General features: G+C 40.4%; 2 protein-coding genes across 5 annotated transcripts in view; one reads left to right on the top strand and one right to left on the bottom strand.

The window, feature by feature from the left end:
* The window catches only part of LOC100619051 (zinc finger protein 420-like), a 30,041-nt gene extending 19,708 nt beyond the window's left edge, over positions 1-10,333 (top strand). For all 4 annotated transcript variants that reach the window (XM_056820310.1, XM_056820309.1, XM_056820311.1 and 1 more), the window contains exons 3-5: positions 211-337; positions 5,022-5,117; positions 6,802-10,333. In XM_056820310.1, the coding sequence (XP_056676288.1) occupies positions 211-337; positions 5,022-5,117; positions 6,802-9,485 (2,907 nt within the window). In that variant the 3' untranslated portion in view covers positions 9,486-10,333. The remainder of the gene's footprint in view (positions 1-210; positions 338-5,021; positions 5,118-6,801) is intronic.
* LOC107652143 (zinc finger protein 260-like) overlaps positions 1-15,430 on the bottom strand; it is an 88,634-nt gene that overhangs the window by 38,514 nt on the left and 34,690 nt on the right. The window lies entirely within an intron of this gene.

The raw sequence follows: 15,430 nt of genomic DNA, 5'->3' as shown, positions 1-15,430 counted from the left end.
ACATGATTCTTACTTCAGTCACAAAATGCCTTTGTCAATATTCCATGGGCTCTGAATGACTGGTCTATAATACTGGCTCTGACACCCTTCAAGGTTAGGAGTTTCGGTAAATCCCTTGTGTGCTTTACTTTCCTCCAGTCAGTTGATGAGGGTTGTACTAGATGAAATTTGAAGGTTTAGCTCTAAATCCTGTGACCTTTGCTGTTTTAGGGGCCAATAACATTCAAGGATGTGGCTGTGGACTTCAGTCAGGAAGAGTGGTGCCTATTGGACCATTCTCAAAAAGAGCTATACCTGGAGGTCATGCTGGAGAATGTGCAGAATCTACTCTCTGTGGGTAAGGATGATTATCTCTGTTAACCTGAATCTGCCATTAAAAAAAGTCTTCATTCCAAGCCAGATTATAGGATTTTGAACCTTTGTCAATGATTAAAAAAGAAAAAGTGCTCACCTCTGCCTAGGGGTCCCCTCCTTCCTGCTTTTCATTAAAAAATGTCTTTGAATTATGTGACAGGAAGCTAGGACTTTCCTTTCTTGTCCCACAAATTGTTTCTCCTCTGTTATAGGTAGCTTCAGGTGAACACTTAAATGAGTGTTATAGATTTACATTCCTGAAGCTAATTTCAGAAGGCATCTAGTCCAGCCTCTAATTTGACCTGAAATTTGTGTGCAAATTCACTGTTTATACCCAGGCAGCTTTTCCTTGAAAATGGGCATTGAAGGGAACAGGCAGGTTCTTCCCCTTTGGACTGAGTCTGGTCTTTAGAATGGATTTATTATTACGTATTAGTGGGAGAGGTGAAGCCAAGAAGGTGGCACAGCAGAAGCAAAAGCTGGAACCACCATGAGTATCTCAAAGCAACCTTAAAATGTGCTTTTAAATTACTAGTCACAGAACAAACATGGGTAAGAATGAAGTGGATCTTCTGAGGAAAACAACTTGAAAGTTAGACAGAAAGAGTGTATTGGGACATAAACGGGGAATGGGAAGTAAAACTGCGCATAGAGGAGTGCAGACAGCCCACCCCTCACCTAGTGCTACAGGTTCCGAACTTGGGCACAGGCCAACTTCAAGACCCTGGGACCCTTCATCACTATACATTATTAGCACATCCCATGCCCACCCCTTGGAATACAAAGGCCTGGCATTAGGCTATAGTGAGGTCCCAAAGTCTCTTGGCCAGTTGAATCATGTGGTGAATCCCTTAACCCCAGGGCAAAGTAATTCCCAGTTCTCTGAGCCCTGTAAGTCATCAGGAGTCTCTAGAGGAGACCAAATCAATAGCTTTCAGAGAACCCAGCCCATAGGGCATGGTACCAACTTGGAAGAAATGAAAGCCAGAAATACAGCTGAGGGGAGCAGCAAAGAAAAACTGAAGTTTTTTTTTACAGAATGTCCCCTCAACCCTGAAAACAGAGCTATAAGTCAAAGTGGGCGGAAAAAGTCTGGGAAAATGAGTAAATATAAAAAAATATATATCTAACCATAGAAAATGTCTAGGGAGGCAAAGAAGAGCAAGGCATAGACTTAGGCAGGGATTAGGATACAAACAACTCCACATGAAAAACTTAAATAATAATGAGAATTGGTTTCAGGTGCTGAAAGAGTTAAAAAAGGAATTAAAAAATCAAATGAGAGAAATAGAAGAAAAATGGGGAGAAGACATGAAAGTAATAGAAAAAGAAAATAAGACCTGAAAAAGCCAAATTAGTCAAGTGACAAAAGAAGCACAAAGATCCAATGAAGAAAAGTTTTTTAAAAAGTAGAGTTGACCAAGTTGAAAAAGAGGGTAAAAAAATCCAGTGTAGAAAAGAGTTCTAGGAAAAGTAAAATGGACCAAATGGAAATGGAGGATCAGAAGGTCATGTAAAACAATCATTTTTTAAAATTAGAATTGGGCACATAGAAGCTAATGACTTCATGAGACATCAAGAAACAATAAAACAAAATAAAAAGAAGTTAGGAATGTGACTTAAAAAAAACCACTGACGTAGAAAATAGATCCAGGAAAGACAATCTAAGATTTATTAGACTACAAAAAATAAAAAAGGCTAGATGTCATGTTACAAGAAATTATCAAAGAAAACTGCCTTGTTATCCTTGAATCATAACCTAAAAGGGCAACTGAAAGATTCTGCAGATCACCTCCTGCAATAAATCCCCGAATGACAACTCCCAGGAATATTATAGACAAATTGAAGAAATTCCATACTAAGGAGAAATTAGTCAATTAAGCTAGTAAGAAACAAATCAGATATCACGAAGCCCCTCTCCACCCCCACCCCTCACCCCCCGGCCCCTGCCAATATTGATTACACAGGATCTGGGAGCTTCTACATTAAAGGATTAAAATGTGTTGAATATGATATTCTGGAAGGCAAGGAAACTGGGTTTATAACCATGAATCACCCACCCATCAAGACTGACTATATTCTTTCAGGGAGAAAAATTGTTATTTAATAAAAAAAGGGAATTCCAAGCATTCCTGATGAAAAGAACTGAGCAAAACAGAAAAGTTGATGTCCCAATAGAAAAGTCAAGAGAAACAAAAGGTGAATAAGAAAATTTACAGGACTCAAATAAGGTCCAATTGTATATATGCTTAGTGGAAAGATGACATTTTTTAATTCTTAAAATTGTTCTCCTTATCATAGTAGTTATTTGAAGAATACTTAGAATGAAGGAAGATATGCAAAAAAAATTAAGGGATGAAAAAGAGGATTGCACTGAGAGAAAAAGAAGTAACATGGAGCAAATTACTTCAAATAAAGAGGCATAGAAAGAAAAACTATTATAGTGGAGGGGTCAATGAGAATGGTGACTGGCAGTCAGTAATATTGTCATCAGAAATGACAGCCAGACTCTGGGGTATAAAATTTTATCTTCTATAGAGGAATCGAAGGAGAATAAGAAAGGTAGTGGATGGAGGGAAATAATATAAGGAAGGTGGAATAGAGGGAGTGATTAAGAGGCCCTATAGGGAAGTAGTAGGAGAATAAGAAGGGTGCTGGTAGGGAAAGGAATAATATAAGGGAGGAGAAATGGTGGAAGTGATTAAAAGAGAATTTTGTAGAGACACAGTGAAGGAGAAAGTATTGGATTAAAAGAGGGAAATGAGATGAAGGGGAATACATATATCTTAATCATAACTCTGATTGTAAATGAGATAAACTCCCCATAAAATAGAAGCAGATAACAGAGTGGATTAAAAACTTGAATCCTATGATGATCATAAGAAACACATTTAACATGCACAAGTAGACATACAGAAAGTGAATGTGAGAGGATTGTTATATTCATAACAATAAGGGAATTAAAAAAAGAAGTATAAAACTGTTGCTCACAGCTCCTAATTCTGCCTAGTCTAGCCAGTTTATCTTTATTCCTCCTTCATTCTTCCCTCAAATACCAGGCCAGATGTTAGGAATGGAAAGGAAGGGAATAAGCATTTCAAAATTCCTGCTCTATGACCTGTCCTGGGTAAAGTTCATAACTATAATTTCTTTTACAACATCCCTGTGAGTTTGATAGTCTTATTGCCTTATTGCCATAGTTGAGGCAACTAAGACAAACTGAGATTAAATTAAGTAGCTTACTCGGGGCACCCACTTCCACTTACCATCTCTCAGAGGCTGTATTAAATTTGCTTTTCTGACTTCCAAGTTCTTATCTCATCCCTTTGCTACCAGCTGCCTTTAAGTTCTAGATGATCAAGGCTGTGGAATGTGCCTATCCTTCTATTTCAAGAGGTAAATGTGAGATTTAAAATAGTGAAGCCCATAAACTGTAGTGAGTTAAAATGGTGGAAGATATAAGAGAGGGTGAGTAAATTTGACTGCAGAAAATATGTTTCACTATAGTGTCTTGGTTTTTAAATCAAATGTATGGTGGTCGCCAGGGAAATATTCCCAATTATTCAAATACCCAAGTCAACTGGGTTTTATAGAGATTTTAATTAATACAAATGTGGAATTAAAGAAAAGAGAGAAAAAGGAAATAAGTATGAAGGGCCTTAAGCCAACATGGCCTAGACCTGAGTCTTAAGAGAGAGAGATCAGTCAGTCAGTCTTTTAACACTCACCACAAGGTCTGCCTAAGCAGGGATTCTAGTGACACCAGGCCAGCATCATCTCAGCTGCTTTCACCAGCTCCCTCCTCCATCTGAATGTTTCAGAATCAGTCCTTCCTCAATCTGAATGTTTCAGAATGAGTCCTCCTCAATCTGAATGTTTCAGAATGACTTCCAGCTCTTCTCTGAGCTCTTCTTTTTAAGGGCAAAATCTCCTATGTCACCTCCCCTAAGTTCTTCCATCTACCAATCACTGTAGATGTTTTCCAAAAGACAGCCCATTTTGAATTCACAGCTGAGTAGATTAATCTCTTTAGTAAGTCAGAAAAAAAATGCTGCTGTGTCGACTAATTTCATTAAGAGAAAACTTCTGAGTAAGTTTTCACCTTTTAGGTCTAAGTAGTTTACAAGTTGCCCCACCTTTATAGGCACTTAGCATCCCATTGTATCAATTCCAAAAATAGGCATGGCTCAAAGAACTCCTTTCCTTTATAAGTATTGTTTTCAAGTACTTTCATTGTTTAGCAAGGAATTTTCTGCCCTAAAGCATTCTTAAGTATGGATGGAATAGAGGTCCTCCCATAGCAAGGTGTTTTCTCCCCTAAAGCAGTCCCAAGTAGGGATAGGGTAGAGATCCTCCCATAGCAAGGAGTTTTCACATTCAAGTAGAATTCTCACTATCTGGTAGGGAATTATTTCAAGTAGGGAATTGGAGGATTCCTCAATGTGGAGTAAAATTTTTAACATTCATAAGTCTGTGAAATTTTAAGGTTTACATAAATAAAGATGGGCTTTTCTGATTAGAAATGATTTCAATGATCTCTGCCATCCTGCAAATGTCTCAACAATGAATACAACAAAAGCTTATCTGTAGGCCTTAATTACATGCCTCCTTTCTTTTAAGATTATATTTTCTTCTCTCCTAATCCCTTCCTTCTTTCTTATGCCCAGGGCTTCCAGTTCCTAGAGAAAATTTTATCTCCTGTTTTCAACAAGGGAAAGCATCATGGCTGCTAGAGCAAAAAGACCCAAGAAACTCCTGCCCAGGTGAGTGAGGTGAAAGCAGGTGTAATAGGAATATTATCCCAAAAGGCTTTCATCTCCTGTAGTGAAGGGAGTGTTAGACTTGGTGAGGGCTGTCATTCCAATGCTGAATCATGTTGTTCATTTCCTGAGAGATGGACAATAGACTCGGTATAGGATATGAGACGTAATATAAGGTAGATCGTAAAATAAGGTGAATATATAGTATGTCTACACTAAATGGCATAATATCTGTGCATCTACTTTGAGAATTCTTGCATGAGAGCTAAAAAGAGTGAACTTGTTTTTCTGTTTAGCATACAAAATTTTCCAAGAATGACCATGTAATAGTTGTAAAAATAATAGGCAAACTATAAAACTGATGGGCAAGGAATTGATTATGGGTTATAAACCATTTTTGATACTCTGCTTGCTATGCTCACAAAGTATCCTCAGCTTATATAAGTGAAGTGAAATTAATAAGTGAACTTCTCTTCAGGACCAGGCACAAGGATGCTAAGGAGATTCTTGTTATAGAAAAATAATCTATTTGTTGAAAATATAAGGATAAAAAAAGATTTCTAACTCTTAAGGGATTCTAACTCCACTCAAATAAACTCCCTGGTTCCTCAAGGAACCACTTCTCCTGTGTCCACAGGCTACACATCCTTCCTAATCTGACTAACCCAAAATTTTCCTATTCTTCAATAAACTAACATTATTATTCTTATGCTTCTTAACTTTGACTCTGAGTTATAAAAATAACAAAGGACAACTGACTGAGCCTTAGCAAGAACCAAGTTAGGACTCTGAACTTTAACAGACTCAGAGTCCAAACCAAAGACCAGGTCTTTCCTTGGGTCTTCTCCAAGATAAAACAATAAATGAAAACAGCAATATATAGTCACTAGTGTTTCCCAAGTTGGAAAAGGAAAACACTTGGCCCCCTCAGGTCTTTCCCTCCTTTCTTTCTATGAGAGAGAGAGACAGAGAGAGAGAGACAGAGAGAGAGAGAGAGAGAGGTTACTTCCCCAATCCCTCAGAGAGAGTCTGACTGCCAACTGCTAGAGACCAAGTGCCACACAGAGGAAACCATTAGACTTTAAACAGACACTCTGTCTCAGCTGTTTGAAATTCTAATTCTTTCTCAAGCCAGCTACTTCTTAGCTCTAAACTAATGTAACAAGACCTAATGTCTAATATCATCCTTACATAGTGCATCCAAAATGATGAGAACAGAATGGAAGCTTACCTGAGATTAACAAAATTATACGATTAATGGACTAGTGACTTTTTTAGGAAAGATAGGGCAATGAAGAAAGACTGTCCAATACTGTAAACAAAGCATGTTCGTGCACAGGGTTTGAGTTGTAGTCTAGCTGCTAGGAATTCAGTCAGATCTTTCCTCCATTCTTTACTCATAACATGAGTTGCTAAGTATGATGAGAATCTTAGGCCTCCCTATGTCACAAGTTCCTTGTGAGTTTTCTTTGTTATTGTATGTGAAAGTCTTCTATAATCATCCATCTTGCAAGTATGACCAAATAGTGTATCCAGAGACTGGTTCTGCTGGTTTAAGTTTGAAAACTACTTTTTGCTTTGGGAAATACAATAAAAATCACTTTACTTTCTGCTATCAAACTTATATGGCTCTGTGTGTGTGTGTCCACCTTCCTTCTGTTTTCATATCATTATTTGTTTTCTTCAGAGGCAGAGGCTAATTTTGAAGTGAAGGAAATGTCTATGAATTTGAGCTTTTTTGTGGAAGTATCTTGCCCTCAAAGATGCATGAATGAGGGTCCCCATGACTTCATTTTGAGAGAAAACTGTGACTCTACTATCAACTTAAATAAAAATCCAAAAAGTGACAGTGAATTTGGTAAAACTTCAGAGAAATTCAGCCAATATTCAGTCCTAAATCAGTATATGAAATTGATCTCAGAAAATGACTGCTGTCGGGATAGTGAATATAACAAATGCTTTCCTGATGAAGAAGGAAATGTTCTGTTTCCTGAGAAACATCCTGAAATGTCCATGTACCAAGGAAACCTAGAGGGATTGGCCTGTGGCTGGAGTTTAGACCTTAATAGACATAACAAAAGTAAATGTGTATTGATGGTTTCTGTGAGTGATAAAGGTAGGAAACCTTTCAGTCAGAACTCTGAGTTTGCTGCACATGAGAGAATCCACACTGAAGAGAAACCTTATGAATGTCAACACTGTGGGAAGGCTTTCACAAAGAGGAGCAATCTTGCTAAACATCAGAAAATCCACACTGGAGAGAAACCTCATGAATGTCAACACTGTGGAAAGGCTTTCACACAGAGGAGATCTCTTGCTGCACATCAGAGCATCCACACTGGACAGAAACCTTATGAATGTAAACAGTGTGGAAAGGCTTTTACATGGAAGGTCTCTCTTGATACACATCAGAGAATCCACACTGGCGAGAAACTTTATGAATGTAAACAGTGTGGAAAAACTTTTACATGGAAGTTCTCTTTTGTTGCACATCAGAGAATCCACGCAGGAGAGAAACCTTATGAATGTACACAGTGTGGAAAGGTTTTCACACAGAGGAGATCTCTTGCTGCACATAAGACAGTCCACACTGGAGAGAAACCTTATGAATGTAAACATTGTGGAAAGGCTTTTACATGGAAGATCTCTCTTGATACACATCAAAGAATCCACACTGGAGAGAAACCTTATGAATGTAAACAGTGTGGAAAGGCTTTTACATGGAAGTTCTCTCTTGCTACACATCAGAGAATCCACACTGGAGAGAAACCTTATAAATGTAAACACTGTGGAAAGGCTTTCACAGACAGAGGCTCTCTTGTTAAACATCAGAGAATCCACACTGGAGAGAAACCTTATGAATGTACACACTGTAGAGTGGCTTTTAATGTGAAAAGCCATCTTGCTGCACATGAGAGAATCCACACTGGAGAGAAACCTTATGAATGTAAACAGTGTGGAAAGGCTTTTATAAGGAGGAGCTATCTTACTAAACATCAGAGAAACCACACTGGAGAGAAACCTTATGAATGTACACACTGTAGAGTAGCTTTTGCTATGAAGAGCCATCTTGCTGCACATGAGAGAATCCACACTGGAGAGAAATCTTATAAATGTAAACAATGTGGAAAGGCTTTTATAAGGAGGAACTATCTTGTTAAACATCAGAGAATCCACTCTGGAGAGAAACCTTATGAATGTAAACAATGTGGAAAGGCTTTCAGAGAGAGAGGCTCTCTTACTAAACATCAGAGAATCCACACTGGAGAGAAACCTTATGAATGTACACAGTGTGGAAAGGCTTTCACACAGAAAAGATCTCTTGCTGCACATAAGATAGTCCATACTGGAGATAAACCTTATGAATGTAAACATTGTGGAAAGGCTTTTCCATGGAAAGTCTCTCTCTCCAGACATCAGAGAATCCACTCTCAAGAGAAATCTTATAAATGTAAACAATGTGGAAAGATTTTCACAGAGAGGGACTCTCTTGATAAACATCAGAGCATCCATACTAGAGAGAAACCTTATAAATGTAAACAATGTGGAAAAGCTTTCATAGAGAGAGGCTCTCTTGCTAAACATCAGAGAATCCACACTGGAGAGAAACCTTATGAATGTACACAGTGTGGAAAGGCTTTTCCATGGAAGGTCTCTCTCTGCAAACACCAGAGAGTCCACTCTCAAGAAAAATCTTATAAATGTAAACAATGTGGAAAGATTTTCACAGAGAGGGACTCTCTTGATAAACATCAGAGCGTCCATACTAGAGTGAAACCTTATGAATGTAAACAATGTGGGAATGCTTTCACAGACAGAGGCTGTCTTGTTAAACATCAGAGAATCCACACTGGAGAGAAACTTTATGAATGTAAATGGTGTGGAAAGACTTTCAAAGATAGGGGCCATCTTTCTGTACACCAGAGAATTCACACTGGAGAGACACCTTATGAATGTAAACACTGTGGAAAGGCTTTCACTCAGAGAAGCCATCTCACTACACATGAGAGAATCCACACTGGAGAGAAACCTTATGAATGTAAACAATGTCAAAAGGCTTTCACACGGAGAAGATCTCTTGCTGCACATAAAATAGTCCATACTGGAGAGAAACCTTATGAATGTAAACAATGTGGAAAGGCTTTCACACAGTGGGGCTATCTTGCTGTACATCAGAGAATTCACACTGGAGAGACACCTTATGAATGTAAACATTGTGGAAAGGCTTTCACTCAGAGAAGTCATCTCACTACACATCAGAGAATCCACACTGGAGAAAAACCTTATGAATGTAAACAATGTGGAAAGGCTTTCACACAGTGGGGCTCTCTTAGTAAACATCAGAGAATCCACACTGGAGAGAAACCTTAGGAATGCAAACAGTGTGGTATGGCTTTCACAAAGAGGGACTATCTTGCTACACATCAGACAATTCACACTGGAGACAGGCCTTATTTTATGAGATAAAATCATGCATTATTCTCTAGCATATATTAATTAGTATTAATTTTTGATTGGTAACTTCTATACAAAATTAGTGGAAGTTAGGCACCCTTCAGAAGGAAGATATTAATCTCTCCGTATGAAGAGTAAAGAAATCTCCCTCCCTAAGAAGCTTTTTATATGTACATGAATATATACCTTTAATCCACTCTTTTCTAATGTGTCCAATATCCTCCTTTTTCTCTCACCTGATGTAGGGGAATTCTTTATTCTCTTTGTCTATTTTGAGTTAACACTTAAGTTAACACTTACTTGGAGAGCTCCCCCTTGTTACCAAGTAAGAGAATTCACAAGTCACTTAATTGGAAAGCTCAATTCTTTTAACCCAATCAATCAGAAATTTGTGAATCCTATGAGGGTTAACACCTTCAGAAGCTAAGAAGTGGATCCCCCAAGACAGTACCCACCTAAACAGTGCTAGGCAATTTGGAAGCTATGATTGGCCCCTGTGAAGAGGGGAAGGGACGAAAACGATTATAAAAGCCCTGAACTTCTGTGGCTGAAGGTCATGGTTGTCTTATTCGACTGGTTGATCTGTCTCTTGGATGTAACTTGGGACTTGAACTGGGTCTGGGTCGAGTGAATATCTGGCTTTCCTTTCCTGACTTCTGGAGAGGGTTTAACTGTGGTCTAGGGTTAAAAAGTCATTCTGGGATAAATATCTTCACTATCCTCTTTTTGTATTTTTCTTTGTAAATAAAAGCTATTGAAACTCATTTTGACTTGAACTATAATATTTTTAAATTGGTGATCACTATTATTTTATAATTCACATATTTTAGTCAAACCTTTAATTCCTTACACCATTTTTTTATTATTATGAATTAATAAAAGTCAATGGATTAAAGAAAGACTAGAGAACCTGCAGTCCACCTGTCAGACTTATGGAATGCAAGGCCTGGAGTTCAAGATCAGATAGCCCCATTCCCAGGATCCAAGGGTAATGAACTTATGACCTTTTTGTCAGGGCCTGCTAGGGCCTGGGTGCAAGGATACTGGGTGACCCCATGGCTTTCATCTTTCTACCCTGCTCACCATCTGGGGGAACATCAGCCTTGAGTTCTAGGACCTAAGCACAACTGCATATGTGGTGTGGTCTCAGGTTCATAATCAGAGTCAGGGTTTGGTGGATCACCCAACTTTGTCCACAAAGCCCAGGGCATGGCTGGAAGATGAGAGAATCTTTACTCCCTCCTAGCAAGTCCTACAGAATTCAGCCTTTGTGGCCCTTTTGCAGAGCTGACTGATCATTCCATGGATCTCTGCTCCCCAGGGCCTGGGGAAGTGGCACCAGGATCCCCCCTTCTTTTTATTTTATTTTTTATTTGGTCATTTCCAAACATTATTCATTGGAAACAAAAATCATTTTCTTTTCCTCCCTCCCTCCCCCACCTCTCCCATAGCCAGTGTGCGATTCCACTGTTGTGTTGTTGATTCGAACCCATTTCCATGATGTTGGTATTTGCATTAGAGTGTTCATTTAGAGTCTTCTCAGTCATATCCCCTCAACCCCTGAAGTCAAGCAGTTGCTTTTCATCGGTGTTTTTACTCCGTTTATCCTCTGCTTGTGGATAATGTTTTTTAGATCCCTGCAGATTGTTCAGGGACATTCATTGCCACTAATGGAGAAGTCCATTACAGGATCCCCCCTTCTGACAGAGAAGGAAACTGAGCCCGAGGGCAGCAGCTGACAGTCCAGGCTGAGGTCCATGCCACCCTCCCAGGTTTCCCCCCTCCAGGGCTCTCTCTAAACATCCTGCTGCTCCTGCTTTGGGGGGACTCCAGGGGCTCCCCAAAGGGGCAAACTGTCTCCCCAGGTGGAGGAATCTGGTGACTCAAGAGCTGCCCTCCTGCCTGGAACCCCCAAGATCTGGACTCAAACATGGCCTCAGACACTGCCCAGCAGGGGGATCAGGGCCAAGGCCCTCATCTTTGCCTCAGTTTACCCCACTGTGGAATCCAGAAAATAAGAGCCTGAGCCCGGGGCTGTGGGGAAGGTGGTCCAGAGAGGATCTGGGGGGAAACAGAGCTTCTTCCTCGGGGTATCCTGGGACTCTGGGCCAGCTGAAGAGGGTCTCCCTCAGCACCTGCCCCAACCCACAAGGCCCAAACACCAAAACACCTGGGGGAAGCACAGGAACCCTCTCCTGCCCTTTGTGAGGCCACAGAAGGCAGCAGCAGCCACTGAGTCCAAGCTCTGAGCCCTGGTGGACAGAGGACAGTCTGGGGGTGTCTGTATGTCTGCTGGGCTCAGGGTATTCAGGTCTGGCTGCCTCTTCCCCCCCTTTGGGGCTTTCTGGGTAGAGGCTGGGTGGCTTTGCCCACTCCTCCTGTAGCCCATTGGACAGGGGAGGAAAATGAGGCAAGCAGGATAGAGTGACTTGTCCAGGGTCCAGCAGGGGGGGATCTCAGGCCTCCCTGACTCCAGGTCTTGAGCTCCAGCAGGCACTGTGGGGCTAAAGCCCTGGAAGGGTTTCTCTCCCTGGACAATTCTTCCTTTGCTGGCCTCAGGCCCCGGAGCTGCTGCTCTGAATTCCTCTCTGCTGTCTCTGGGGCTCAGGAGGAGAGAATACACAGGTCTGGGCTGGGCATGGCCTGCCCTCCCCTGGGATGGGGGTGTTGGGGGTTTTAGGGTAAAATTTTCAATACTGTTAAGGGTAAATTTGGGGTTGGACTGTATATATATATATATACACACACACACACATATATGTATACTTTTTTGTTAAGTTGGTCTCCAAGGAATTAAATTATAAATCCCAATGAAATACTCAAGTCAGAATAGAATTTTATGGTGGTTTAATTTCAATAGAAGGAAGAAATTAAGAATGAGAACAAGAGAGGAAAGGGAATAAAAACTGTTCTGGCTGGGTCTGAGCCAGGCAGGAGTTCAGAGGCCTAGGCCAAGGGACCTCTCCAGAAAGCTAAGGGAAAGGGGAGTCAGCCTTATCACTCACCATGTGGCCATCTAAAAGGAAGCAGTCTGAGGAGCTCCTCAGGCTTAAGTTCCAGGGCCAACTCTGCCAAAGCTCTCCCTCACAGGAATTGAGGTGAAATATGAAGGCAGTTCTTTACATCACTTCCTGCTTCTCACATGTACCAATGGTAGGTTAAGCTTGGCTTAGGACGGCCCAGAGTGAGTCAGTTGTTTCTGATTTGTCACTTGCTAACACACGCTGGTCATAGGCCTTCTTCCCCAACACTTAATCCTTAAATGGGGGTGTATACATTTGTGGTTGCTAGAATTCTAAAGGTGGAGTAAAACTAAAATTCACAGGGGTCCCCCAAGCCCTTCCCTGGACTCCAGACTCTCCTTCCAGGTTTTGGCCCCGACCAGGCTGAGCTGGGAGGCAGACCTAAAGGGAGGCCCAGAGGGGGAGGCCTCCTGGGAGGTGGCTTGGCCTGCCCTCAGGGGAGGCAGCAGGGGGGTCCAGCACCCTCTGGGAGGTCATCCTAGGCCTGCCAGCCTCCAGTAGACCAGGAGGAGCTCTTTCCTATAAGCACCTCCAGGCCCGGCCCCCAGAAGCCTGGATCCTGCCCTCCCCCAGCAGGAAGGCCTTTCCCCCCTCGGGCCTTCAGACTCTGTAAAATGGAGATTTGAACCCTAGACTTCAATCCCCAGAAGTTCTTGGTACTTCCCAGAATTCTCTATAATCTCACCTGAGTCTCCACCTAGGCAAGATCACAAGGAGTATTTAACTGCCAGAAACGTCTACTTCGACCTCTTCCATTGCAATGATGTAGTGGGTAAGCTAAACGTGGGGGTTTTGAATGAGCTAATCAGCCCTAGGCACATGGTTTTTCTATTTTGTATTTTTGTTATTCTTAATTCTAATAATATTTAATAAACCTCATAAAATATACTATTACTAGAGAGTAATTTAATTTTTATAGTTATGGCAACCACAAGATTTGGATGAGAACTTCTCGATTTTTTTCCCCAAGGAGATAGCCTAGATAGTTTTTTAAGCCATGTTTCTCCAAGGCTTTTCAGCAAAGCCTCTGGACTCAGCTCGTTCCTGTTGCCTGCTTGCCTGCTATCTGCTCCTGCCTGCATTCATCTGCTCTGGACCTGCTTGACCCAGATCTCTCTCCTGATCCCACCCTGCCCCAGCCCATCCCCAGTCCATCTTCAGTCTACGAGCCACATCATCCCAGACCCCAGGCAGCTGGTAGTTGCCCCAGTTTCTTCAGGAATCACAAACCAGCTGGTAAAAACAGGGGTGTCCTTTCCTTGGGCTACAATTGGCCTCCACGTGGCAAGGGACCACAGTGGGGGGACAACGAGGAAAAAGAAGAGACTTTTCCAAACAGGAAGTTACAAGCTTGGTTTATTTCAAAGGATATCTTTTGAGTGCACTGATTTTGTTACTTATCTCACCTGAGATTCAGGAGAGAATTTCATCTCCCTACAACTCTTTGGCCCAATTTGAGATTCCTAAAACCCACCCTCACTATGGGGGGGGGCAGCTCAGTGGCTCAGTGAATTGAGAACCAGGTCTAGAGACAGGAGGTCCTAGGTTCTAATCTGGCCTTGGGCACTTCCTGACTGTGACCCTAGGCAAGTCACTTGAACCCCATTGCCTACCCCTTACCAATCTTGTACCTTCTGACAAAAGGCATCTAAATGGATAAAAACAAACAAAAATCCAATGAACTTTAAAGAGACTGGAGGTTATATATTTTAAGGCTTTTCAGACTCCAATATTTTATAAAAATCTGTATTTTATTGCATTTTGCTGATTGTTTTGTCTAATATTTAATTTTGTTGGTTTTAAGTTCATATATTAATGTATTCAATACTATTCTGTTGCACTGAATAATTTTAAGTACTGGATTTTAACTACTTTATATTCTGTTGCTTTCCCCCTAAAACTATAGTGAACAAATATTATTGAATAAGCCCATATAAAAACAGCCCTTTTTCTGTTTTGAATTTGTAAATTGTCACATAAAGGATAAATGGACTTCATCAGAACTGGTTACAATTTTATAACAACCTTTGGAAAATTTAATGAGTTTTAGCTAAATGTCTCAAATTGATTTTAAGGGTCTTTTAGACATGATTATTATATTTTTTCCAACAACTCTGATCATTTTGCCTGCTAACTCTTACAGGAGAGTAAGATTTTAATAGCTGAAGTTAAATGCAATTTTAATCCCCACTTTCCACATTTATAAAAATGTGAATGGACGGAACATCACAGTCTCATACCAAAGGAGCTTGGAAGTTAATCCCAGGGCCTAGTACCCCTGGATGACTCCCAAAAGAGGAGCATCTCTCAAGTATAACTCTTCAGCTCACTTTAATTCCACCAGAATATCTAGATTTCTTGATGATGTTCTAGACCCAAATAAGTTTTACTTTGTTAAAAAAGGTATTTGCCAAGGTTGAAATATTGCTACACCTGAAAAATTTGTGACAAGTATCTATTTTCTTTAAATGTCATACAGCAGATTCATGTAAAAAATGATAATGGGTTTGTTTGCTATTGTAATTAATTGGGCTATTGAGAATTTTGTGGATAGTGATACCTACATATTTATACTACTGTTCTTTATTAAATAAAACTGTCACCTTGTAAATTTCATTTGCTTGTTCTCACAGTGGATCATGGCCAGGTATGAAAAGGAAATGGATCTCATTTTTGGTGAGAAAGCTTTGTATTCTACATTTTCTTAGCTGACACAGTGTGTCAATGATTACATACTATATTTTTTAATTTTAAAACTTATTATTATATTGTTCTTGCATGTGCAACATATTATTTCAGTTTTTTATTTTCTCTCCTTTTTATATTTGAAGCACATGT

This window comes from Monodelphis domestica, chromosome 3 (assembly GCF_027887165.1).
Source record: "Monodelphis domestica isolate mMonDom1 chromosome 3, mMonDom1.pri, whole genome shotgun sequence".
Lineage (NCBI taxonomy): Eukaryota > Metazoa > Chordata > Mammalia > Didelphimorphia > Didelphidae > Monodelphis > Monodelphis domestica.
This window is presented reverse-complemented; position numbering and strand designations above follow the sequence as displayed.